Source organism: Phaenicophaeus curvirostris, chromosome 6 (genome assembly GCF_032191515.1).
Source record: "Phaenicophaeus curvirostris isolate KB17595 chromosome 6, BPBGC_Pcur_1.0, whole genome shotgun sequence".
NCBI lineage: Eukaryota > Metazoa > Chordata > Aves > Cuculiformes > Cuculidae > Phaenicophaeus > Phaenicophaeus curvirostris.
Window position 1 is genome coordinate 7,676,058 of NC_091397.1, and position 27,900 is coordinate 7,703,957.

The window sequence follows — 27,900 nt, forward strand, 5'->3', positions numbered from 1 at the left end:
TTGGGGAGAGGCTTTTTACAAAGGCATGTAGTGATAGGATGAGGAGGAATGGCTTTAAATTGGGAGGGGGGAGACTTAGATTAGCCACTAGGCATAAATGCTTCATGTTGGGGGTGGTGAGGCATTGGCACAGGCTGCCCAGGGAAGTTGTGGCCACCCCATCCCTGGAAGTGTTCAAAGCCAGGTTGGATGAGGCTTTGAGCAGCCTGATCCAGTGGGAGGTGACCCTACCCATGGCAGGGGTGTAGAACTGGATGATCTTTAAGCTCCCTTCCAACACAAACCATTCTGTGATTCTTGTAGCGAGCTGGAAGGTGACTGAGGCATGAAGCCCAGAACAAGGCTATGACCCTGTTGACAAACACAGCCTCTCACAAGCTTCTCCCACACGGCCAAGAAGGCCAGTAGTGTCTTGCCTTGTATCACAAACAGTGTGGCCAGCAGGACCAGTGAAGCGACTGCACCCCTGTACTCAGCGCTGGTGAGGCCAGTCCTCGAATTGTGTGTTTAGTTTTGGGCCTTCGCAACAAGAAGGACATTGAGGTGCTGGAGGGTGTCCAGCAACGAATCTGGTGAAAAGCCTGGAGAAAGCGTTATGAGGAACGGCTGAGGGAGCTGGAGTCGTTTAGCCTAGAGAAGATGAGGCTGAGGGAAGACCTTATTGCTCCCTATAGCTCCTGAAAGGAGGTTGTAGAGAGGTGGGTATTGGTCTCTTCTCCCAAGTGACAGGGGACAGGACAAGAGGGAATGGCCTCAAGCTGCACCAAGGAAGGTTCAGATTGGACATGAGGAAAAATTTCTTCACCGAAAGGGTTATCGGGCACTGGAACAGGCTGCCCGGAGAGGTGGTTGAGTCACCATCCCTGGAGGTATTTCAAAGGCGGGTAGATGAAATGCTCAGGGATATGGTTTAGTAGTGGACAGGTACGGCTGGACTCAACGATCTTAAAGCTCTTTTCCCAACCAGCGAGTCTCTGTGTCCACGACCCCACGCGTGCCCCACGCCCCCGCCTGTTCCCGCAGCCCCTGCCCGCACCCAAGATGGCGGCGGGGGCGGTGCGCTCCGCCCGGCTGTTCCCGCAGCCCCTGCCCGCACCCAAGATGGCGGCGGGGGCGGCGCACGCGCGCCGGGGGCGGCGCTGCCGGGCGGCTGCATGGTGCCCGTGCTCCACCGCCCGTGCGCTCGGGCCGCGCCGCGCCGCGCCGGGGGAGCCGGCGGCCGCTTGCATGGTGGCGTAGCGCCCGCCCTGCCGGCTCCCCAGCGATGGCGAGCTACCTGCCCCCCTGCGTGATAGACGGAGGCACCGGGTGAGTGCGGGGGGAAGGGGGAGGTGGCGCTGCGAGTCCCCTTGCTGGAGGAGGCGGGGGGCTCCGCCAGGGCCCTCGGCGGGGCGACCCTGCCCCGAGCCCCGGCTCCTCTCGGCTGCCGCCCCGGGAGCAACGGGGCCCTTCTCCTCCTTCTCCTCCTTCTCCTCCTTCTCCTCCTTCTCCTCCTTCTCCTCCTTCTCCTCCTTCTCCTCCTTCTCCTCCTTCTCCTCCTTCTCCTCCTTCTCCTCCTTCTCCTCCTTCTCCTCCTTCTCCTCCTTCTCCTCGCCACGGGTAGGTCCTCTCCCTGCGGGGATGCTGCGTCTCCCTCTGCCCTTTCCTCCTCTTGGGTCCGGTTTTTGTTCGTGCTGTATGACTCGAAACTATTGCGTAATGGAACTGCTAAAATTGGGGATGGCTTCATTCGAATGGCTGGTTAGAGGGAGGGGATGCAGCTTTGCCTGGGAGCTGCGAGCCGGCAGTCGCTGTGGTTCAGAGGCAGGTGAGCTGTTCTGGCTGGGTTGTGGCTTCTCCATCCTGCTCGGCACCGGGCCCGCAGTGGCCTCACTGGATTGCATCTGGCTGTCTCTCTTCTTGAACCTTCCCAGGTTTTGTCACCAGCCAGCAGCGAGGTGGGAGCTGGCAGTGTCACACTACTGGCATGTCCTGATCATTGGGTCATCCCTTCTTCGCCCTTCTCAAATCAGTGTGAGAGTTGTTCTCCTGTGAGCCAAACCGCAAGTTTTGATCTCAAGTCTTTGAGAATTAAAATTAATCCAAATTGCGGAGGCTGTGCACAGGAAGCATTTTGCGAACAGGTCTTTCCTACCTGTCTGTGGCTAGAGAAGACACATTTATCATCCGATAGACTGGTTCCCTCAGGACTGGGAGATGTCAGCAGGAGCCGTAACGAAGGTGATGCTGAATATGTGCCGTGCTCTTGCTAAGATCTTTCCTTTGGCCCAGTTATCAAGGGATCAGAATAATTGGGGTTGAAAGGAACTTTTAAAGGTCATCTAGTTGTCATGTGTTCCCCCTTCCCCTGCAGTAAGCAGGGACACCTTCAACTCAAATCAGGTTGATCAGAGCCCCATCCAACCTGACCTTGAACACCTCCAGGGAGGGGGCTTCTACCACCTCTCTGGGCAGCCTGTTCCAGTCTTTCACCGCTGTCATTGTAAAAGATTTATTCCTTATATTTAGTTTGAATCTGCCCTCTTTTAGTTTAAAACCATTACTTCTTCTTCTGTCATAACAGGCCCTGATAAAAATGTTTGTCCTCATCTTATAAGCCCCCTTTAAGTATGGAAAGGCCAAAAATAAGGTCTGCCCAGAGCCTTCTCTTTTCCAAGCTGAACAGTCCCAACTCCCTAAGCTTTCCTTCGTAGGGGAGGGGTTCCCTCTCTCTGCTCATTTTTGTGGCCCTCCTCTGGACCTGCTCCCAACATGTCTATGACTTTCCTGTGCTTTTCTATTATGAGCAGCTCTGAGGAGATGCTGGTGCATGAGTATATTATTTGGCCAATAACTTTATTTGCAAGGCAGTGCCTCACTGTGATTGATTGCATCAATTTAGTGCAATAATAAACCTTTCCTCTGCAGTGAATTTGCAGTACTATTTTTGTTTATTTAATGCTTGGAAAATTACCTTTAAAACTGCCAAACCTGAGCCATCTTAAAGCAAACTCCAAACTTAACCAACAGAAAATCCAATCCCATTGATAACCAGAGGAAACACTTTCCAGTTATGTGGTGTCATGCTGCATTTGCCTGAAAAGGTGCTTTGTATTTTGAAATATGTTTTTATTCAGCTGTCACAAAACTTTCAGAAGTCTCTTATCCTGTTTCTCTTTATACCTTATCTTACCAGAAATTAGCTCTGTCCCCTCAGTGGGGAATGCTGGTGAGTTCACAGCTGGAAACTTTGGGAGTAAAATAGAGACCGAGTTCCATCTTGCATGTAGTTCTGCCTGTGCATTAGATACTCCTTGGTATGTTCCCAGGCTCTTCTGTTTGTTTGCCAAATATATTTTAAATACGTGCTCTCCATTGAACTGTTGGTGTTACAGGAATATTACTTGACGGTTTTGAAGAACTTTTCAAGGAGAGAAATGAGAGGTTGAGGTGAAGCCTTTAAAAAGGCTACGGTAAAAACTACAAAATTCAGCAAATGTTTTAAAGGCATTGTCTGTCTCTTGCAGGTGACCTCCTTTGCTCACAGTTTGTGGAGTGATTCCAGTGTTGCATTGCCAGTAGATATTGCTGGCTAACAGTTGTGCAAAATAAATAAGGACAGAAAATGGTTTATTGTGTCATTTAGGGGAAATAATAGTTTAAGTACAATTTCTAAAATCTATTTAGTGTTTGCATGGGGAGAACTGATGGAGTGTGTGTGTATCAGTTTGTTTCAGGAAGAGTTCGGATAAGTCCCCAAATGAAGTGACTTCGCCTTTCCATGCCTCCAAATGATCTTAATTCACGTGAGACAACATGGTATCTCTGCTGATGGGACTTTTACTTGGCTTTGCAGGGTACTGAAATGTGGAAGACTTTTCAGCAATGAGATTATTGAATTTGAAATAAGTTATTTTGTGGAATTCAGGAAGAAATAAGAGTTTTAACCAAAGCAGCCAGAAGAAGTAGCTTGAGTCATTGATACGCAGTCTCTGGAATTTTCCTCTGTGTGGGCTGAAAACCTTCTTATTGTTAGAATGAATCTACTTTGGGTTACCAGCTTCAAACAATTCATTCAAATTATTCATGGAAGGGCTTTCAGCTGAAAAACTTGGAAGAGCATAGCAGAAAGGAAAAGGTACATGCAGACATGCACTGTGGAACATTACATATATAAAATACACTTTTCTAATTACATCTCTGACACTGAATGAAGTGCTTTGTCCAGGCACTAATCCCCCTTCTTTTCATGTAAGGGGATTTAAGAAGTTTGTGAAAAGACAATTGTTGTTATCTAGTGCATAAGGAGCCTGGTTCAGTTTATAGCGGTTTGCAGCCATAGGCCTCAGTGCTGTAAAATGCTGGAATTTCTCAGAAAAAGCAACAACAAGTATATAGAAAATAGGTACAGACCTTCAGTGAGAAACATATCATCACAGTAGGACAGGGTAGCATTCCTTTTCTCTATTGGATAGATGACTTGAACTTTTTTTTTGGTCATAAACTGTTCATCTCTATTCATTGGTTTTGCAGAAAGTGGTAATAATTTGCTGTTATCTTTTCCATTAGTATTTACAAACAACTTGTCCTACTTCAATTTAACTGCACTACATCTTCATTTTCTTTGCATGAGGTTTTCCTCTTGATCAGTTTACACTTGGCTATCGGTCTTTTTGTGGAGAAGGGCATACTATTTTTAGTTTCTTAGAGCTACCAGCCTTTCTGGTGTTGCTGTTCTAAGTAGCTCTAAACTTCATAACTAGTTGTATAAACTGGCACTTAGCTGTGGGACATCAGAATGCTAGTAGGTGGGTGTGCGAAACAAAGATATCTTAAAATACCTCGCCTCTCTTCAGTGTGTATATTTGCAGACACTGAGGAATACTTCTATTTTGGGTGTCTTTTACTGAAGTTAGTCCGTTTTGCTTTTAGTAAAGAAAAATTACTTTGACAAAGTCTTATTGATGAGCTTAGAGTTAAATACTTGATTTTTGGAAAAGTGAGCTGGACTTTTCTTAAAACTTGAAGCTTAGGGTCTTTTTTGTTGTAGTTGCTGGGCTGTTAAAGATAGCTGGAACCTCAGAACATGTTTTCCCTGCTCTTACTGTATTTCTGATACTCAGTGAGCTGCTTTAGCCAAGTATTACCTCTGCTCCTTATACGTGAGACATGGAAACAGGCGTTAGTCTAATTACTCTTCTGGGTCTAAAGAGCCTGGGTTAATTAACTGGTGTTTATAATCACAGGCTTCAGTCCTGTGAAGTGCTAGACTATCAAAAAAAGCGATGGCTCTCATGCACACTTTATTCTTACAGTGGCTGCTAGTGCTCCTGGGTAAATTGAGCAGACATAATAGATTTTTCTGTTTGATATTTCCTTCTTTATCTGTCCTTTCCTCATTCTCGTTCCTTCATCACATCCTTCTGAATGTTAGAAGTGCTTTTCCCCATCTTTATGAAGAACTTGTGTTGCAAGTTCCTTGGACATATTGGTAATACTGATGGTAGAATCTGTTTGCAGCAGGATGACATTGCAGGTGCTCTGGCAGTACTGTTAGTTATTTAGCATGTTAGCTGTCTGAGACAGTTACCTCCAGAGATGTTGTTTTTTGTTTGTTTACAGGACTTTCTTAAAGCATTTTACCATCTTCAATAACTTCAAATCTATCTTTTCAGGCCTTTTTTTCTGGATGTAACACATTGGCTTTTGATCCAGATGTTTGAAACTATAGAAATTGAGGAAATGCTAAAATGTTCATAGCTGGGCTTTATCTTTTCCATACTTATCTGGAGAAAAACTGGATGTCTTTTATTTTGAGATGGATAAAGCAGCTGCCTGTTTGTGATATTAAATGCATAAATTATGTTGTTCTCATGCTCTAGTAAGAATTTTCCAAAATATATCTCTGCTTTTAAAAGTGGCTGAGGGAGCAGCATCTGCTTCCAGGCTTGGTCCATTTATACATCTTTGCAGTCATTTTTTTGTCTGAAGTTTTTCTGTCTTTCCATGGTAGAACCTCAGAAGAGAACAGTGTTAGGATGACCATTGCCCATGCAAAAGCTAATGGAACTGATTTGTGTACTAACTAATCACTTGGCAAAAATAGTACCTAGGAGACAACGCTATTTTTAGAACCTTCTTGCTTCAACAATATATAATTTCCAGTGATTATTTTTTTAAAATGAGTAGTCCCTCCAAATCCTCTTGCATGAAATGCCCTTAGTTTTTTGGATCATTTTTCTACTAAGCTTTAATGCAGCCTCCATTATCCTATATTTTGGAGAGTTTCCAGTAGGTTCCTCTCTTACTGGCAATAAATCTGCTATTTTTAATGAAATTAAGTTGAAATACTGATTAACTACACATTCCCTACAGCTGTCTCTGTAATTTACAGATCTCAAGATGCTGCATTACCATTAGTGTGCTAGGCTGTAACCCAGGAGAAAGAAAAGCATGTTTTAGATGCTTAAATATTCATTGGAGAAGGGACTGGAGACCAGGTAACCTCTCTAACTGTTTAAGTCCGGAGCCTTTCAGGTCAATTAATATTTAAATATCTTGTATAAAAAGGAACAATCTCTGTAGGAGGTCCTGGAATTGGGTCACCCAAACACTTTAATGTACTCTTGGGTATGGCTCTGGAAGGTGGAATGTGTTTGGGTCCTGCTGGGCAGAAGGAAAATCTGGGACTGTGTCTGCCATGGCCAGAATAGGCTGCTGGATAAGGGAGGGCAGCACAACCACATTGCCACTCTTCCTTCTCTCCCTCAGTGGTTTTGAGAGTAGTTTGTTTCCCTTCCATCTGGTTTTGTCAAAACACCTGAGTTGTGGCCACTTCTTCAAGTCTGTCTCTTGTTTGACCCTAAATAGATGGGTTTTTTTTTAACAGCATTTTTTGTGGTTCCTTGCTTCAACATTGAACAGACAACTTAGTTCTAGTATTAGTCCTTCATGAATTAATAGCATGCAAAAGAAATATTTCCAGATGTTGTCTTCTGTGAGATGTGTTCTTTGAAGAGAACTATTTTTCACTGATACTGAGAAATAAGCTTATCCGATGGTTTCCATTGGGGTTAATTCAACTAGTGAAACATAAATGGGTAAAATATTGAGCTATAGGTTTTTGGTGACTTTGAGTTATTCTGGTATGGAAATCTGATCCTTACTTGAGCGAGAAGATAAAGCTGTTGCAGGCTGATAGCCGAAGTTGACTTTTGAAGGGTGTTTTCTTTCTGGTACTATAGGTGGATGTGAGTTCAGCATGTGTGTGGAGGGGAAAGAGATGGCAAACTGAAGTCACCTCTCGGCCAGCGTTTAGTTTAAGAAATGAGTTCTGGTTATATTGCAGGAACCTTTAGTTTTCATAGAATTGTTTGGTTGGAAAAGACCTTTGAGTCTTGATCATTGAGTCCAACGGTACCTGTCCACTACTAAACCTTATCTCTAAGTACCTTGACTACCTGTCTTTTAAACGCCTCAACCTCATGGTGACTCAGCTGCTTCCCTGAGCAGCCCGTTCCAATTCCTGATAACCCTTACAGAAAAGATATTTTTCCTAATATGCAATCTAAATATCCCCTGGCACAACTTGAGACTGTTTCCTCTCGTCCTGTCACTGGGGAGAAGAGACCAACACTCACCTCACTGCAACCTCCTTTCAGGGAGAAAAGAAACTTAGAGCTAGGTCTGTTTAATCAAAAAACATTTTCCTTGGTCCTTACTATGTGCATTTGAGCAAATGACATTTCAGAGAGAGAAACAAAGAGGATGTAGCCTGTAATGCGTCTCAAATCCCAGTGAAACTCCTGTTGTTGCTTGTTATGTTTTAACAGTATTCCCTAGGTAGGCCTCATTCTAAAATGTGAAGAGACTGTGCAGTAATAATCATAAAAAGAATTCTTACTAGAAATGACTTTCCTTAACAAGTCAGTTTAATTTAATGTCCTTATTATTTTTTGAGAGCTGCATAAACTTGCATAAACATTTTGGATTAGACTGAAAGCATATGCCCATATAATAATGATTAAAAATACAACAAACCCTTGCCCCTAAAATGCAGTCCTTGTCTTTTTAGCCTTGGGGAAAATGGCTTTTTTAACTATTATTTGAAGTCTCTTGAATGTGTAGCTTTGAAGAGATGTTGAAAATATAATATTTAAATTCCAAGGTCATTGCTAATTCAGTTTTGATTTAATTCCTTTATCTAAGCAAACTGACTCTTAATGAGTTGTTTTATACCAAATACTCCATGAAGGGAAACTTGCTGTTTAAGCTGTTAATGAAGAAGCAACCCTCAGCTTTAGCAGTAGCATAATATTGGTTCCAAATATTGAGGGTAGGCTGTAGATAAAGACCCTACATTTGCTTTAGGACTTAGATTGTGATTGGTCATATTTAAGAATGCCACAGCTTTAGGTTTTCAGGGTAAAAATGGATATGATTAAAGCTAATTTCCCTCACATCATGTTATTTTTGCACTTGTATTTCACTCTAGTGACACTATTAGGGAGAGACTTCAGTGTCTTCATTCTCTCGCTTCATTTTGTTGGATTTTTCCTTTTATTTTGAAAACCACTTCTCAATTTTCACCCACCACCCCCTCAAGGAATTAGAGCTGGTTTTCGTAGTCTGGGATGTTAATTATTTCTATGTACTGAAGACCTGAACTAGCTTGCAGCCAGTAACACTGTACAAAGATTTTAGGCTTTATGTGAAAGTTCCATTTCTTTTTTTTTTCATCCCCAAGTTACCAGTTTCTTTTTTCTCTTGATCCTTTAGTTGTTAAAATAGATATTACATGTATATTGAAAGATATGGCAATGCTATATACCATCTGCTGCCCATTTCTATAGCATTTTATCAATGCATGCTTGCTTTGCGTTACCACACACGGATACTTACTGTACCTGTGACAAAATGGGTAGCTTATGCAAGGCATGAATGGGAATTGTATGGGGATTGTAGCTGCGATTCTGAACTGTGGTTTGTGCTTAAGATGTGGTATTTTTTTCTGTGTTTGACACTACTAAATACGTATATAAAATCTAGTGATATCTTTGGTCATGGTAGCTTTCTGAAAGGTAAAATCGGCATGGCTTTTTTTTTGACCAAAGACATGGCCTGCCCATCTTTTGGTTTAGCTGGTCTCTAAAGACAGAGAAGCAAGAGCTGAGTTTTCAGATTTTATAGTTCTGAAAAAACATTACCAGAATTTATAAGCTGAAGGTGTCTGAAAAATAAGTAACACCTGAAATATTTACCACTTCAGAGTTTTCTTCTCAGCAGGATGGCACTTGAAAGCATAACCCAGAAAAAGTTGATGTGTGTGATTGTTTGGCCATCACTTTAAGAAGTGTAGTGAATTGGAAGTATTTTTTTCTTTTTTTTTTTTTTTTTACACCCAAGTGCATCTACTGACCTCATGATTGTTCTTCTAGGTATACGAAACTTGGCTATGCAGGAAATACAGAACCTCAGTTCATTATCCCATCATGTGAGTAATTTTTTGTCCTTCCAAATTCTAATACGCACTGATAACATTGACCACTTTCCTGAATAAATGACATGCTTTCCAACTTCCAACTCAGCCTTCATGGTCTCATGTCCATCTGAGAAGTGACATTCACTGTGTTTGCATCTTTGGCTAGAGTGTAGCTAAACAGAACTTGCTGTTTACAGTTAGCTAGGTCTGTTGCTCATTAAATCAGCTCTTGGTTGCTATGACAAAGATGAAGAGAACTCCAGTCCAATTTCCTCTTTATCTCCATTATTTTTCTGCCAGGACTCTTGAGTAGACAGAATGCAATTTATGTCCCGTCTACCTGACACCATGGTTACTGCCTGGATAATCTGGGGAAGGCTTCCAATCAAATTAAGTACTGAAGTGCAGGTGGTGTCTGCCTTATTTACATTGTCTGGGACTGTAGACAGTTTATTATGCAAAAAAGTTGTTCCTATTAGAAAATGTACTTTTTGGGTGTCTGTTTACCAATTAAAATATTTTTGCCCATTTAACATGCTTTCATTGAGCAGATTTACTCTTGATTTTTTTTTTTTGTGTTAACTTGTTTAAAATGTTATACCTTTCTGGTGTTCTTGAGTTTAATTATCACAGTATAGTAGAATGGTTTGGGTTAAAAGGGTCCTTAAAGGTCATCTGGTTCCAATCCCTCCTGCGATGCCATCATTTTAATAGTTTCTCTCAAATGCTATATATGTTTATTAACAGTAGCATTGGCTACGTATTTAAATCTAGAATGGCATCCATTATCTCATGGTTATCACCAGTTGTTGAACACTGCCTTTTACTTTTTGTGAACTTTGGCAATGAACTAGTTATTAATGCATCTAGACTGCCCTGTAGCTACTCACAGTAGAAGGTATAAAGGTAAGGAAATAATTAAGGTAATCAGAGGCCAAAGAGATGAAGTGGAGTGTGCTTTTTACCAGATGTAGCTGCAGTACTGGTTATAGTCTTACTATTTTCAGTATTGTAAAGAATTCAAACTTAAACCTCGGCTAAAGATTTAAATGTCTTATGTTAAAGAAGTGGTAGGAGTTTTCTGTGAATTTGTTGTAAATTGAGTTTTATAAAACTATAAACTTGTTTGGAGCTTGGATGTGTTTCTAAAAGCATTGTTTGCTTGTCAGTAAATTTTGGTGCTGATGGAGTTTGGTGTGTTTGTGGGTGATGCTTGTCCACTCTGCATTTCTTACTGTGCGTTTAGATCCTGATTTTGACCTATTAGAAGAAAACTGGGTATAAATAGGGTTATGTTTTAAGAGTACTTTATTTCATTTTTATTTATAGCTTGCCCTAGATTTGGTTTTTTGCTGTCTCATCTTCTTGCCTATAGCAGCCATCATCTAATAATTTTAGTGATAGTTGCAGACTGCTAATAGAAAGCATCAGCATCTCCAAAGATTTCTTTGTAGTCTTACAAGTTGATTTCTTCCCTCCCCACTTGTTCCTCGTCACCAACCAGGATAATGACTCCAACATTTATTTCTGAAGTATGTAGTTTATTTTCTTCTCCTCCTGTGCTCTTTCTCTTAATTCTCTGAGTTGAAACTCAGAAAATAAATAGTGTTGCTTACTGGCTTAAAGAGCATCTCCGTTGCAATGCTGTATTTACACAGGTTTGGTGACTGCTGTGGTCTGTAACAGAATAAGTTTTTAGGATTTGCTGAGTTAGTATTTACATTAATGACGGCTGTGTGACTGGAATCCTGCGTGATGTAGTGAGAATGAACTCTTGCTATGTTGACTTGTCAGTACGTTGCTTACATAATTTCTCCTTTCTGGAAACTATACTTTCCATATCCTAATTTTTATTTCTGGAAAAGAATCCTTAAGTAAATAAATATTCTTTACTTGGTACTTAGCTGTTTAAATTTTGTTTTGATTTATTTGGGTTTTATTTTAAGGTATTGCAATCCGAGAATCAGCCAAAGTAGGTGACCAGGCTCAGAGGAGGGTGATGAAAGGTGTTGATGATCTGGACTTTTTCATAGGAGATGAAGCCATAGATAAACCTACGTACGCTACAAAGGTAAGCATTGAGTATTTTTCAGAAGTGTTTCTAAAGTTTCACATTTTTGTTATATAACATTCTAGGTCTTCTTTTTCATAGCCATTTAAAACACACATTTTCTTTGTTGTAAAGTACTTTTATTACTTTTTAAAACCTGAATAATTTAGTTTATGGCTTTACTAATTTTAAATGTCTGTTTTACAAGTGCTGTCCTGTGTGATTGGTGCTTGAGCTCTTTTGTAAATGTTCATTGATACAGTACAGCTGTTTAGTTTTCAAAATTATTAGCTATTAAAATAGTCATAAACACTGAATATTCAAATTCTTGCTAAAAGTTTATCCACTTAACCTGGCATATAAACTGCAGAATGTGTTGGATAAGGTTGCTTCAGGGAATGTCAGAGTTGTTTTGTGGAGGGCTGCCTTTAGTGCAGCTTTTCTGTGAATCATATGTTACACACCCTAGTAAAAGACTTCTTGTACTTATGAAATGTTACTGGCTTATGAATTATGTAGAAAAAAATCACATTTTATACATCCTACTGTATTACTTAAATGTCAGCTATGTTCTTAACATTGAACGGGATGTAAACATCATCGCTGCCAGATATTTTGTTGAAAAATACATAGCCTATATGGTCTTTATTTCTTTTTATAGATCAGGAGGCTTATTGAAGCCAAGTATGATTCTCAACTTTATAAATGATAAAAGTGATACGAGACTAAAATGCAGTGCCCCAATAGAGCAATAGCAGTATTAGGAATACAGTCTGGATTCTGGCTTCTACTCCTGCAAAATAGAATCACAATTTGAAGTACCTTGGAAAAGAAGATAACTTCAAAAATTGCCTCTAAATTAAAATTAGAGCGGGGGACTTGTTAGGATAATCATGAGATGAGATGTTTTCATTCTTGCAGAAGATGTAAGGGCTTGGGGACTTAGGCTGTTCCTAATTCTGGTTTTATTTATCCTTGTGTGGTCTGGATTGTTGACTAGTTTTTGTTTCAGTGGCCTATACGACATGGTATTGTTGAAGACTGGGACCTCATGGAGAGGTTCATGGAACAGGTAATTTTTAAATACCTACGAGCCGAACCCGAGGATCACTATTTTTTAATGGTGAGTTAATGAAAGTGGGTAAGAAAATATTCTTGTAAAAGGAAAACTAAATAATGTTCCAAGCACAAATAGCTCTGTTGGAGGATTTTGCTCTGTATATGTCTTATTTCTTTAGCAGCTGGCTGGGGGTGAAAGGAGGGGGAGAAGGAAGGTAAACTGTAAAGCTGCATTGTAACTAAATTCTGTTAGTTTTGTGATGAAAGCTACTGCTGGTTAGATTTCGTTTTTTAAAAAAGCTTCAATCAGTTTATTTAAACTAAATTGTGTTTGAAATTTTCTATTTTGAGTACCCTGAGAATTTTTAAAGTTTTATTACCACAAGTTTGATCGATGCATGAACCCGTAGGAGTGTACTAAGGTGCTTTTCTCTCTTTTTTTTTTTTTTTTTTCAGACAGAGCCTCCACTGAACACACCAGAAAACAGAGAGTATCTTGCAGAAATCATGTTTGAATCATTTAATATACCAGGACTTTACATTGCTGTTCAGGTAAATGAAGTGAATGCATGCTTCTAAAGTACAGTATAGCTGCAGTATGTATAGTCTTCTGTATGCAAGTGTCTGTAGTGCTTGAAAGAGTAGGTTTTGAGATTGTAAATTAGCACATTTTGCCTGCTTCTAAATATAGACTCTCTCATATAGGCAGTGTTGGCCTTAGCTGCCTCTTGGACATCAAGGCAGGTTGGCGAACGTACTTTGACTGGAATTGTCATCGATAGTGGCGATGGAGTGACCCACGTAATTCCTGTGGTATGTGGCAGAATGCAATGTGGAATTATCAGTGGTTTGGACAAGTACATGGTTTGTTATCTGTATGTTTAAATAAGAAGTGTCAAACTAAACTTCATTTTAAAATTTTTTGTGTTGCTTGGTTGTTTGAGATTTTTTCCTCCCTTATAATTGTTTTGAAAAGTATGCAATTAATTTAGCTTGCAAGCTATATGATGGTCACCATAAGGAATTGTCAGGCCATCTTTTAAAGCATATTTCTATGTAAACTTTTGTCTTCTCTTTTTGTGATGCCTTGGTTCTGTTCAATATTTATGCTTATTGCTGGTTTGCATCTCCTGCATGCCGCCAATGTCTGACAAGAAATGTCCTAACATTTTTAATATCTTGCATTTGGATTGTTTAATACTGCTGAAACCATGTGCTTTTGATATTATTTTATTGCATTTGAGAATTTACTGAACTTTTAATGTGTGGAAAAAACTGCATGCTTGTATAAATGCATGTTCACATACATGGGCAATCTCAAACGGCTTAGTTATGGTAGGATGTTAAAAATACAGAATTATCTGTGCATGCTGACATCTGTTCTATTTATGTCATTTGATGTATTTCTGAAGCATATAGTATGCTTGAATGGTCAGTTATTTTAGAAATGAAAATTTGATTCCAGTTAACTTTGTCTTGCATTTTGGTATCAACCTGGTCTTGTCAATATTTCCTTTGTATGAGAAATGCTGGGAAAAAACAGCATTTACTCTATAAAGCTCTGAAAAGTGTTAGAAGACCCAAAGCCCAGTGGGTTTTTTAAGTACACCCTGAAAAAAGTTCAGCAAATAGATTTCTTGATTTTATTGTGCTTATCATTAGATACCACTTCTTTTTTTTTGTCTGAGAAATTTAATAAATTTTACTCTTTTTCCTCTAATTTTTCATTCTCAAAGAGGACATGAGTGGCCTATTTATATTATATTTGCTTTTCAGATTATGCCTGAAAGGAACTGTCTGACCAGACTTTGTCTTCCTATGTGTGCAAGACTTTTTGTCTATTACTTGTGCATGTCTTAGATAATCATTATCTGCTTATATGTGATAATCAAGGTCTTTTAAATAAAAATATATTGACTTTTTAGTGGGTTGTACATTTTTATAATAATTTTAGAATTCCAAGATTTTACTTTCAATTGAGAGTCAAAAGAAAGTACTATAGAAATGGATGGGGTTTTTTGCTGTTAATTATTGGGACACAGTAGATTTTTCCCTAAATATTTTGTTTCCTCTCTTTCTACGTAGGCAGAAGGCTATGTTATTGGAAGTTGCATCAAACATATTCCTATTGCAGGTAGAGATATCACTTACTTTATTCAACAGCTCCTAAGGGAAAGGGAGGTGGGAATTCCTCCTGAACAATCTCTGGAGACAGCAAAAGCCATAAAGGTATGCTCTGGTTATTTCTTAATAAACAAGTAAAACTTTTTGAGCTAATTTTTTGCTTTTAACAAGTTGCCAGTGGCTCTTTTAAAAATGCAAATGTAGGTTGTGTATTGTAATTACACAGACCTCTCGTGGTTTATCCAATCAGGTGCGGGGGAAGGAGAAAGAGGAAGAAAATCTTCACACTACACTGTTCAGAGCGAATAGATTCTGCAGATTAAGTTAGATTTTAAGCTTTAGATACTAGAAGTTTCTTTTAATAAAAAAAAATTTTGTAATGTCAGTAGGGTGATTGCCTGGGTCTGATCTTGTAATGAGAGCTCACCATTGAACTTCCGTAAGGTCTGAGACCCATAAAGTTGTGATGTTTTCCTTTTGAGAAAGGCTAACCTAGATAAGTTAAGTGTGCAATTTAATTGAGGGGAAAAAAAAAAAAAGCCATGTGTATTGTCTTGTAGGGTTCAGTCTTCAGGTTCCCCATCCCTGCAGGTTTTCAAGACTAGGGTGGATGAGGCTTTGAGCAACCTGATCCAGTGGAAGGTGTCCCTGTCCATGGCAGGGCGGTTGGAACAAGGTGATCTTTAAGGTCCCTTCCAACCCAAACCATTCTGTGATTCGATGATTCAGTAGTCATTGGGGTGACAACATCTGTTGTACATGCCCATCTGTAAGAATGATCAGATATACTTGTTTCCTGATTGTGTTATACTTTAATTAATGATAGAATTATTATTTTGGCTATTTTTAATGGATGGTATTTCTTAACAGGAAAAATACTGTTACATTTGCCCTGATATAGTGAAAGAATTTTCCAAGTACGATGCAGATCCTCGAAAATGGATCAAACAGTACACTGGCATCAATGCAATCAACAAAACCAAGTTTGTTATAGATGTCGGTTATGAAAGGTTCCTTGGACCTGAAATTTTCTTTCACCCTGAGGTAAGAATAGGGACCAGTTATATGAAGTTACTGAAAAGTTACTGTTTGAGAGGAGGAGGGGAAAGGGGTACTGTCATTCTTGGTGCCAGTGCGCCATCACGTGGAAGTTAGGGATGGCAAGTCTGACTGCAATCTACCGTCTCAGATAACATAAGCACAGAAAAACGTGAGTAGCATTTCATCAATAATATTTTAGTTCCTGGACACTGGCTTTTGTGTACCTTCTCTATACAAAACTGAGTCAATTTGTAAAGCATGGATTCTAAATTTTTCCTTGAAGGAAGTTCTCTGAAATCTGTGTTGCTGTGGCTATAAGTAACATGTACAGGTCTGGGAAACATCACAGTGCCTGGTCTGTCTGGTTTTTGGTAGCTAGGTTTGCGTTCTCTTCAGGGTATTGTGGGAGAAGAGAGAGTGAATTTTTAATATGTTACAGTATAGTGGAGATGATCCTCTCCATTCTTATGCATTCTGTTGAGTTTATTGCAGGCAACTGTGACCTATTTAAAAAAAAAGTCAAGGTCCGTGTTAATGCTGGTGAAGTTCCCCTTGTTGATGCTTTTCCTATTGGAAGGATATTAAAAACCATTGCTTTCTCACCTTTTGTCTAAATTCCAGCCTTAATGTCTTTATGGCCAGTTTATAACCATCTGATCACTAGACCTCTGGGCTAAATCATTTGTCCTCCCTGCTGTTTACCACTGTGATCTTACAGAGAGGCACTGAATCCCATGTCAGACATCATTTAAATTGCTCCTCTTTCTGTAGTCACTTCAATGGCTAAAGAACTAATTTCCATTTTCTTAATTTCTTGATAGTTTCTTGGCTTTGTATTGAAAAAAGAAAACAAAGCTGAATTGACTTTCTAGATAAGAAAAATCACACTCTATGTACTGTATCCAAAGAGAATTTCTTGCTGGACTTCATTAACTCCTCCTTTAAAAGGGTATTGCGTTAGCTAGGTAAAAACTGCCTCTGGTAAAGCTGTCTTGTAACCTTTCTCAATTTTCAGCTTATCTTCATGTTATAAACTTTGTTCTGAAATCTTTAATACTGTTGAAGTTAGGCTTTGGGTTTTGTAGTTATCCTGAGTATTTCTCTGCTTTTTACGCTAGGTATTTTTCTTGCTGTTCTCCAGCATTATGGTATTTGATAGTGGACTGCAATTTCACATTTCAGTTCTTTGGTCTACTTTCTTGGGAGCATATTATACTCTGCTTTGGGTGGCACAAGTCTTCTACTTATTTTTTTTGCCCTGTTGTGTTATCGGTATCTTTATGGAGAGCTTGGGAGAAGATTTTGCACTGTAGTTCATTCTGATCAGAACTGTCTGTGTGAAGCAACACCACTTCTTTCTTTTCTTTTAATGTATGTGGCTTCGTGTTTTAGCTTCTTGCATGATTAAATCTTACTGTAGAAACTTAATTTGAATTCTCTGAGATTATCTTCATTCTTACGGCCTCTGATCTCCAAAGCAGCTTTCAGTTCGACATATACTTGCTGTGTTTTGGCTTTTGTTATTTATTCAGTTAGATAGTTCATCTTGTTTAGGATGTAAAGCCCCAATAGTTTTTGCATCTTTGGGGAAGTTTGAAACTCGTGTCATAATATATCCATAATAATATATTAATATGTATTTGTTGATAATTTAATTTCTCAAAGTTTAATCTGTAGAAGGCAAAACCGAAGCTGTGAACTGTTCTTTCTTCTTTTTTCTAAAATATTTGTTAAATTTTAAGTGGAAAAATCGCTACTAGTTCGAGTTTGTTTCCTGATATTAGCAACTTTGACTCTCTAGTATTTACCGAAGTAGAAACTTACTTTAGCACTGTGTTTATATTTGCATTGATTGGGACTTTTGCTCTGCGCCTTAGGAGTATTTATGCCCTTTTGACTATTGGAGATTTTGTATGCTTAGAAAAAAAATATCTTGACTTTTGAGGGGGAATTTAACATAAATATTCTAATAGGGTTGAAAATTTCTTGCAGGGGAACATTCTGATTTGCACACTTCTTTGATATCTTTTTGATTTCACTTAAAAGGAAAGACAGGACCACATTGCACTGGAATGGTAGTTTAATATTGCAGGAGAACTCAGTCATGCCACATGCATTAGTAGTTCCATAGTGCATAAATTATCAACAGAGAATTTATGACCAAGGAATAGAATCTGAATTTCTCTGCAGAAAAAGGAATTCTCATTTCCCTTGTACAGAAGTGGGTTTGTTATACTGTAGAATAAGTGGTGAGCAGGGGTAATACTAACTTTGATTCCCACCTGCCCTCTTTAAAAGTGCTATTACAAAAACTCTCTACAGTCTCACTTCTGACTTTTTGTTTATCTATTCTGAGGATGAAGAATCTCATGCCTGTTGTATTGCATTACAGTTTGCTAATCCTGACTTTATGGAATCCATTTCGGATGTAGTTGATGAAGTTATACAGAACTGTCCCATTGATGTCCGGCGTCCATTATATAAGGTATGGTCTTTTTGTTGTAAGATTAACTTAATTTGAAGACTAAATATCAACACCATTATCATGAAACACATACATAGTTACCACTTTCCCCACTATAAGAAATAAGGTTCAAGTTAAACAAAGTGCCGCTCCTGAATGAAGAGTACTTGACATTTGATGCTTTTTCTTTCCTAAAGGTTATCCGTAACAGTGGCTTGATCCATAGGTGAGTATTGCCTCTGAGGAACTGAGACAGAGGGCTGTCAGTTGTATCTGACATTGATAATCTGAGTTGTTGTGGTTGAAGGTCTTTGACTTTTGCCCATTTTAAGGGTTATGGCATGGTCTCAACCCTCTCGCTACCCTCTACCCACTGCTTTGTTATGCACTTGTTTCAAATACATAGATTTTTCTTCATGGTGTTGACTTGTGTCTGCCCACTGACTGCAGTTTTAGCCAGGTGTTGAACCCCATATTAAAGTACATGAAGACTTAAAAATCTTTTAGGAGACAATAATTAGGCCTGCTTAAGCTTGCCCTGGATGTAGCCCAGAAGGTACATTCAGTCACTGATTCCTTAAGAAATTAAAAGGAAGGTACTGACAGGCATAGCCTATGGCCAGCTCTTTCTATATTGGCAGATTCTATGCTTCTTGGTGTTTTTCTGCTTGTGCAGCAGCAGTGCACCTTTGGAAATAACCGTGTAAAGTAATAGCATGGAGAGGTTTGCTTGCTCACGTAAAAGGTGGTAATTTTATTCATCTATTAGCTGGAACTTAACAGTCATCCTAAGTTGTATCTCAGGGTCATTTATCACTATGAAAATTCTGCAGTTTGTTTTACTTGTTTAGTAAACATACTCTGTAAGCTACAATAAGACTAACAGTGTTACACAAATACCTATTGAATATAATGATAGATGTAGTTATTAATGCTAGTAGTTGCTATCTTCTTTAAGCAAGGTCAGTGCAGAGGGACAAGGATCTCTGTTCTTATTGGTTAAAGTAGTGTATAGGTGCAGAAATCCACTTGTACTTTCTCTTAGTTTATCAGTTTCTCTCAGGTTTATCAGTTCCACTTGCCCACAGTGCTGCATGGTGGCCAACCAAGGCACTGTGCTTTGGAGCCAGGTTTCCATCAAATGTATTTGTATTCTTCTTCAGCGTTCATGTAGAAAATGTGTGCAGGTGCTCGTCTTGCAGATTATGTATGAAGCCTTGTGTCACAACCCATCTTTTGATGTCCTATGGTATTTGCCTTTTTTAGTTTTGTTGGCTTTATCCCTGTTTCCTAATCTGATTAGCATCTCTCTTCTGAGGCCAGCTATCTTACTTCAGTAGATTTTTGGACCAGCAGGACCTTCATAAGACTGACTTCTTCAGCCAAGTCCCATAGACTGTAGATGTTCAGTACTGAGCACAAACATTCTTTCACGTGTGATGGAACCTTTTTAATTGTATAAAGGTTGCCAGCAGTGCACTATTTTAATTCCCATGATTACACCATCTTTATGTGATTGCTTGGAAGAATTAATTTATGTTCTTATTCTGTGTCTCTAATGCGGATTTCAGAGTCCTGGATTTTTTGAGATGAGCTGCTTCCTGCTGAAATGGAAGAAAATAGGTAGGCTGTTGGGCCTGGAACCAGGAGACTTTCATTGAAATTTGAAGAAATAAGGTGGATTGGTTGTTTTGTATTTTTTTTTTTTTTTAAACAAACCCAAATCTTCAAAAAGCAGAATGAAATTTAAAGTGAGTGCTCAGGTGAAGTGATAGAGGGAGTAATTATGGATCTTACCACATGGCTGAAATAATCTGACATCCTTGCTATGTTGATCATTTCCTGTGTGTTGAATTCCCATTGAAAAATGACCCAGCCTGCAGGCATCTAGAAACATGACCATGCTTTTACGGGGCTCAGTGAGGCATTGCATCTCCCTGATCGTTCTTTGGGAAGAATGGTGTATAGTTGATCTAGTTCTGTTTGTTTTTTTGAGAATTCTTTAGCTTCCTTTTTTCTTCAAATACTGTTCCACAACCTTTTCTTTTGCTTATTGCATGTTTATGTGAATGTATGGTATAACTGATAACACAGAAAATCAGAGAAATTGGAGGGACATAGTTGTAGTGTGATGGGGACTATGGTCTGCCGAAAAACATGGTACTTACCTCAGCTTTCAGGTTACCATGAGCATACTACTAAAGCATATCCAGCTTGCATCAGTGGGAGACATCTGCTCTGTGGTATAGCTGCAGCAGATGCTAGTGTTGGATGTTTTCAATACTAGCTGCCATTAAAAATCTCCTTTCAACCCGAAATGCTCTGAAGCTTGTCCTAACATTTGTCAGCTAGGGCATCAGTTTTGACAGTGTCAAAATAAAGTCGCTGAATTTAAGTTTCCTAGTGAACATAGTTATAATAACTTTAAAGATGGACAGAGGGCTTTCAGACGTTTTAAAAACTGCTTGATGTTTTAAAAAATTGTATTTTTTGTTGGTAACAGGTTCAGAAACTGTCACTCTTACTCCACACTACTTTGTCTTTTTCCCTATCCAGAATCTCTCCACAGGTACTTCTAGAGTTTAGTAACAGGAGATGAGAGCAGTATTGACAGTTCTGAGGTCTGTGCCTTCTCCCAGTAGAAAAGATGTAAGTGTAGAGTCACTGACTGTCTCAACAATTGATTTCTTTCACCTTTTCTCTGCTGTGTTTTGGGCACAAATATATGGATGAAAGAATTTAAGTACATTACATCTGAAACCAGGTAAATTCTGTCAGAAATACCTCTGAAAGATCCTAGCTGAGCATGCTTAAATATTGATGATTGAAATCACAACAAATTAAATTGTGATGTCCTTGACCTCAAACTTTTAAGCTGGTTTCTCGAGCTGAAAACATTGTGTGAGCTGGGGACTGTAGTGTATTGACAAGTATGGTGTTTTATTGTAGATAAATCATCCAGGTTTCCAGTGGAAACACATATGCATGGAGACAGGGTTTTAACAATATTGGCCTTTTTGTTAGAGGAGGTGACTTCTTAGCTGGGTGTGTCTCTTTTGTGGACAACAGTGAACTTGAGCTTGCTGTTACAACTAAGATTTGGACTGCACTTGCATCAGTGCTCTTTCGTAAGGTTAAACTTTAGATTGCCCAGCTCTTAAAGAGCCTTCATCAAAGCCTGGAGAAAACTGGGATGCAGGAGGCTAAAGCGATGGTAAACATCCCCCTAACATCAATTCTAACTTGAATCGCTTCGTGTGACAGCAGCTTCCCATACTCTGTGTGGTGTGTAGGTGGCGCTGCCAGACTGCTCTGTGGTTGCTGGCTGGATGTCTGTGAGCCGCATCCAGTCTGTGATGGTGCCCAGCTTATTTGCTGTATCTATCCTATTCTTGCCTTTCCATTCAGAAGTAGTAGGTATCCTCAAGGAGAAGACTAGATAGGATTCAACTGACTTTTGCTTGTCTTTGCTTCAGCAAAATGACAGTGTTTGATATTGATTATTGAATACAGAGCAGGGATGCTCTGTGGGTGAGGTGAGGCTGGGGAGACTGCCAGGATGTTAGATCCACATGGTATTGGCACCAATGATAAGACATAGGAAAGGAAAGGTATTCCTGCTAGCTCAAGCAGAAGTCTCAGGTGATTAACACTGTTAATGTAGCACAGGAGCCCTGAAAAGCTCTGATTATTCCTGTCACAGCTGTAATTGGAGTTATAACTTTACCTGTGCTATCTGGTTTAACAGTAGGTCAATACATCTGCACTGTTTGAGGTTATTATATGTCTGAGTGCAGGCATATTTCTGTGGAACAGCATGATCGTAAGACTTGCTGGAATCCTTTGCTATTACTTGAACATTTAGCTGGACATTGAAAATACTGACTGTAAAGAAATAGAGATTGTTTATTCATCATCAAATGACAAACTTATTTAAAACATAGTGTTTTTCGCAATACATTTACTTCTTTGCAAGGTATTTGTGGTTTAATATGTATAATATTTCACCTTATACTTCCCATATGGAAATATTTGCCAGTGTTGGTGCATATTGCCTTGTTTTACCTAATTTAGGAGGCATGTAGCTTAATTGATTCATTTGCTTAGGAAATGCTTGGCTTCAGCTTGTGAACCCTACAGTTGTTAGCCATAATAATTTTTATTAAGTTATAGATTGTTCTCATTTTGTGACTCTAGTGGTGTGATTGTGCCATGTTAAACAACTTTAATTTAGGCTGTCATTTGGAAGGAGGGGAAACTGGGATGTGTTGCTGAAATTCCTATTTACGAGAAAAGCAGCGTATAGTTCTCAGTTTGGTGCTGCAGAGTCTGAAATGTCCAGCTGAGAGCGTGCTTATACTGTGCTACAAGGTGCAGTAGGAAGATACACAAATCAGTTCAGCCCCTGGTGTTTGGTAGCGTTGAGTTCTGCAGAAGCTAATTTAACCTTTTGGAATTTTTATGTACACTTGACTTAGAGATTTCTGTTACAGTAGCTGGGTTGTTTGATTAGGCAGCTTCCTATCTCTGCTGCATTGTGCTGTACCGGCATAATACAAGAACAGGTATTGAAAGAAACTCAATATCGTAGAGTTTATAAGAAAGTAAAGAATAAGGAAGAGAAGTGAAAAATTTCTTGCCAGCCCTCTGAGATGAATGGTGTTTACCCCTGAGTTTCCTTCCAGAAATGGCCTGTTTTCATTATTTACTTTTCAGGTGTGTGGAAATTCTTCAGCCCTCTCTTCTAAGGGAATACATCCTTCTGAAACAACTTCAATATTCAGCCGGTTATCTGTAAAGCTAAAAATCAGTTGGAGCTTCTTTCTATCCAATGGCGTGTTAATCAGTGTTAGCTGTGAAACCTGTGGTCTGCTTAGCGCCGTTAAACCAGCCAAAGTGTATTTAAGCAGAGTAAGATCAGGAGAAATCTTGTTTAAAGGAATCGACTGGAAACAGATATGTAAATCTTGACCTCCTTGATGTCTTTTTCTGGAATGCCGGAGGATTCCCAGGCAGGCTAAAAACCCAAACGCCACTACTAAGCTTTTTCCACAGACATATTTAGCATCTTCGTTATTGCATTTTTCATTAAGTACTTACTGGAATTACTGTGCTGTGTTATACTCAGTTTTTCTAGAGAAGGTGTTTCCTGGGGAGGAGGTGATTTCCAGGTGTTTTTTTTTTTTCTGAGTTGGGGGGAGGGGTGAGAATTTGGGTTTGTGGCTTTTCTTGATCTGACAGTCTTTTCCCTCCTTCGTTGGGTCCTCTGTAAATGGTGAGTGTGTTTGAGGGGTGGGGAATATGTATGGGTTCTGCTTTCAGTATGAGTGAGGACAACACGATTTCTGACCTCCTTGCAGAAGGCTGACCTGCTGAGTTGTGATAACTTACTGAAGCCCATCGTAACCAGCCTTCAGCTTAAGATTTAGTACAGATTTGACACTGTGCAGGGAGCAGGGAAACTGTAACTATGTAATTAACCAACTTACAATGGCAGTTGGTGTCACCTATTTGTATATATCCAAACTTCTGCTTGGCCTGGCTTGTCCAGATGTGTGATAATGAGATGTCTCACCTTTTTGACAGGTAGACCCCAGTGCTTCTGTCCTCTGAGTGGCATGATTGTTAAACTTCCTTCAATAGTACTTAATTATAGAAGTACTTGAATAATCATAATCTGCAGAATGTGTAACTTCTTAGCTTCTAACCCTGCAATGATAAAAGATCTCCTCACTGTTACTGCTTGCTCTGTATTTGCACAGGTTGGTCTCAGAAGTATTTAAGCAATTATTTTCAAGTCTTTTCTGAAATTTGTGTGTAGTGGTAGCATTGTCCACTTTATGGAGTATACTTGAAATTTAATTTGAAGAGAATTATTGCTTTTGCCATCTTTGCCAGCTTCATTATCTCCAGGTAATACTTTCTGATGGCATCTTTTTGATTGCTATTTCATCAGTCAAATGACTGTCTTTTTTTTTTCTCCTATGAGCAGTTTTCATTTCCTATGTGGAGAGCGTGACCACTTTGAGGCAGGGGAAGAGATCCTCTCGTGTATGAGGAAGCAGGGAGAATCTCCCTCCTGCTTCAGTTTTAGGACCAACTGTGACTTCTGGCTCCTGTTTATACATGTGACTCCTTTCTCTTTTTCTCTTTCTTTTGGGAAATGTTTCAGTAGTGTTATGCGGATGTGTGCTTTTCTTTGAAGCACACTTGCCTTGTGATGCACTCTTTTATACTGTAGATAATCTGAAGATGTGAAGAAATGAATTTTTCTTACTGTAGTGTTTTTTACAATGTGCAGAGAATTTTTTTTTTCATGAATAAACAAGCAGCTTTCTTCTCGCTTTACAAGTTACAAGCAAGATTTTCCTTGTTATCTGTTGCTTAAAATCCAAGCAGCTACTTCTGCCCCCTGCAAGTGTGAATGCTTATGCATGTCTTTGACTCTTCAGATCTGTGTGCAGGCCTTCTGGTTGAAAACAGTGGTTCAGGGATTCTTTCATTATGCGCACAGTCTTGGTCTGCAGTATAAAAGACATTATTACTGAGAGGTAATACTTTGATGCGTAATGAACTCTTGATCTCTGTTGCATTTCTTGTGTCTAAGGCATACAAGTGGTTTTAGTAAGCGCTGACTGGCATTTTGGTTTGCAGTTGGGGCAGCGTGCAAGGGCAGCATGTGGTTCTGTCCCACAGAGCTCATTGGTTTCCATAATGGAACGTTTTTTTTGCAGCTACCAGTGTCATGTTATAGGGTTCTTGTTTTGAGTCCTCCCACCTTTGAAATGATTCTTTGTCAGTCTGTGACTCTGCAACATTATCAGAATTAAGGATAGGACATTAAACCCTCTATTTAGAATCCAAGTACAAGTCCAGGCTTAAGAGGCTTTTGGTTCTGCTCCAAAAACTGAGTGACACCAGACCAGCAGGTATAGACAAGAAAAGTGAAAGGCATTTTACCTTTTTCTGTACTGCAGTCATCTTTGGAGGTGTAGTACCTTTTTGAAGAACCATTGGACTTACTTTTTGCTATGTTTAGAAGTTTAAATATAATAACACTAAAATAGAGTTTTAGATAACTTTACAGCTTTTGGAAAGACATTAACAGTAATGTGATGAGGTGAGAGCCTTTATTTAGTATCAGTGCTAAAACTACTTACTATAAGTAAGCATCCCCGTGAACCTTCTTGATGTAGTGTCTTGTTTCTGCTGCTCTGCATGTGTAGAGTACTAGCTCACTATTTTAATGGAATCCTTCTCTTTTGTCATAACATATTCTACATAAAGCTCTTCTTTAAAGGGGAATAATAAGAAGGTAGGAGACTGTGGGCCTCCCATGGAAATTGAGCTCAGTGTTCTGTGTAGCTTGGCAGCTTCCTGATGATGTTAAGATCCAAGTAGTCGCATCTGCAGTGTTGGCTTTTGGGAAACTTGCTCGAAGATGAATTTAAAGAACGTGTCTTTTAATCTGTGCACAGAATGTGGTTCTCTCAGGAGGATCTACGATGTTCAGGGACTTTGGACGACGACTGCAAAGGGATTTGAAAAGAGTAGTGGATGCGAGATTGCGACTCAGTGAGGAACTCAGTTGTGGTCGGATAAAAGTAAGTAAGCATTTCAAGTGCACTGTTTGCAGGAGTAGTGAAAGAAATAAAGTTCAAAACTTTCATGTCGCTAGTGAAAAAATGACATTGTAAAATAAGTAGTGTGTGTACATGTTGTTAAATCTGTTCGTAGCCTTGTAATGTGTCTTTATAGGAACCTTGAAGTTACTGTGAGCAGTCTCTGGGAGCATTTATGGTTTCCTTCCTAGGAGAAATGAGATCTTAGCAGTAGGCAAGGGGATTCAGCTGCTGCATCCCTCAGCATACTAATCATGAAGAATTTTATGACTTTGTCTCTTAGGGAACATGGCAGACTAAGTAGTAAGCGTGAGATAGTGATGTGAGTGGAGGTGTGAAGATGTCTGTGTCTGAGCAGTTTCAGTTTGTAAGCATCTTGCCAGAAAATGTAAATGAACTAAATACAAACTGTTTCTCTTAGCCCAAACCAGTTGAAGTTCAAGTGATAACACATCACATGCAGCGTTACGCAGTTTGGTTCGGCGGTTCCATGCTGGCTTCAACAGTAAGTCTTTATCAAAGTTGTTCTTAACTTTTTTTTTTTTTAATTGCATATTGTTTTCTGGCTATATTTGACCTGAGTGCTAAGTTTTAAACCTTTTCATTGTGACAGTTTAAAACTGTGTCACATCCTAGATCCTTACCCAACTTGTACCTCAGTAAAATTTGTGCAGAGCAAGGAGGAGCTTTACTTGAGTAAGGCTGTCATGATTTGACAAAATTCTAAAGTAGTTTTTATATGATAGTTGCGAAACAATCCCTTGATTCTTGAATTCATCACCAGAGATTAGTTAGGACTTTAGGAATGTAGGATCCAAATCAATGGTATTTAAGCACGAGAGATGCAGATAGAGGAAAATGGCAACAATTCCTGTCTCCGAAACAGGATTTTTTTTATTCCTGTGTTTAAAAACAGTCTTCTGTCCAGGCAAACTGTTCTTGATTAATTGTATTCATAATAATATCCTAATATTTCTCATTTTATTCTATTTCCAAAAAGTAATACTGCATCATAAAGCTGTAACCTACAAAAGTGTTAAGGAATTAGTTGATTTGTAGGTTTTTCTACTTGATATATTCTTATGCTTTTGGTGGGATTTGTTTTGTATTTTCATAGCCAGAGTTCTTCCAAGTATGTCACACCAAGAAGGACTATGAAGAATATGGCCCTAGTATTTGTCGTCATAATCCTGTTTTTGGAGTCATGTCATAATGCTCGTCTAATGGAAACAAGATCTCTGATATCTTGCTGGTGAAGAAACCCATGTAACGCAGAGGAAGGCAGCAGATAACTGTAAAAACTGAAGCAAGATGTGGTTATCTCTTGGAAGCATTTGGATCACCACTGTGCACTAAAGCACAACTTACAGCCCCAAGTCATTTCAGTAAAAGCCATTTCTCTGCTGACTACTTTAAAGCCTATCCTTATTTCTTCCTGAATGTGAGGTAATTGAAAATAGGTAAGTCTTGGTTTAGGAGGTTGTGCAAATACTACTGAAACTGAATCTAGAAGAATAAGGCAGGGTTTTACTGCTTGTGGAAAGATTTAAACCTTTCCCATCTGTGCCCTGATTCTGCAATCAAATCTTTAGCAATGGAGCACTAAATACCACATTGCCTTCAGGGGAGTTGGGATGGATGCAGGTACCTGCCCAAAAGGATTAGATTGCAGGATTGGGACTGTACTTTGTAAATGTAGGATTTTCATATCATTTTGTATTTTATGATATTGGTAGGGTGAATTGATGACTAGTTCTAAGCACGAACAGCTATCAATGTCATGGAGTGATGTTACGCATTTCCGGGTGTGAGGCATGTATTGGAGTTGTGCTGGTATTTTTTTGGGGAAAAAAAAAAAGAAAACAAGCCATGTATGCTAGGAAGCGATATGTTCTTATTTGGATGACACAAAATAAGTGATTTACGGTATTGTATGAAGTTTATTATTGACACTGTTACTTTGTTTTGAATTTTCTGAAACTGTTTTATAGAAGATGATGTTTCGTTTTGATGTTGGTGAGTGGTGGATGACACACAGGCCTTGCACCAGTGAAATAAAAGCTGTTAACATCTTTATGAA

The 27,900-nt window shown here is 39.2% G+C and overlaps 1 protein-coding gene across 2 annotated transcripts; it reads left to right on the top strand.

Moving 5' to 3' along the window:
• Positions 1 to 1,124: 1,124 nt before the first annotated feature.
• On the top strand, positions 1,125 to 27,900 carry ACTR3B (actin related protein 3B). 2 transcript variants are annotated; one of them, XM_069859267.1, is made up of 12 exons: positions 1,125 to 1,308; positions 9,417 to 9,472; positions 11,407 to 11,531; positions 12,523 to 12,633; positions 13,026 to 13,121; positions 13,275 to 13,382; positions 14,655 to 14,798; positions 15,564 to 15,737; positions 18,127 to 18,219; positions 25,677 to 25,802; positions 26,242 to 26,325; positions 26,942 to 27,900. In XM_069859267.1, exons 1-12 carry the CDS (start codon positions 1,265 to 1,267, stop codon positions 27,074 to 27,076), a joined length of 1,296 nt encoding a protein of 431 aa, XP_069715368.1. In that variant the 5' UTR covers positions 1,125 to 1,264; the 3' UTR covers positions 27,077 to 27,900. The 2 variants fall into 2 exon arrangements, with proteins under 2 accessions (XP_069715368.1, XP_069715367.1); XM_069859266.1 differs by having other exon boundaries at positions 1,127 to 1,308; positions 26,938 to 27,900.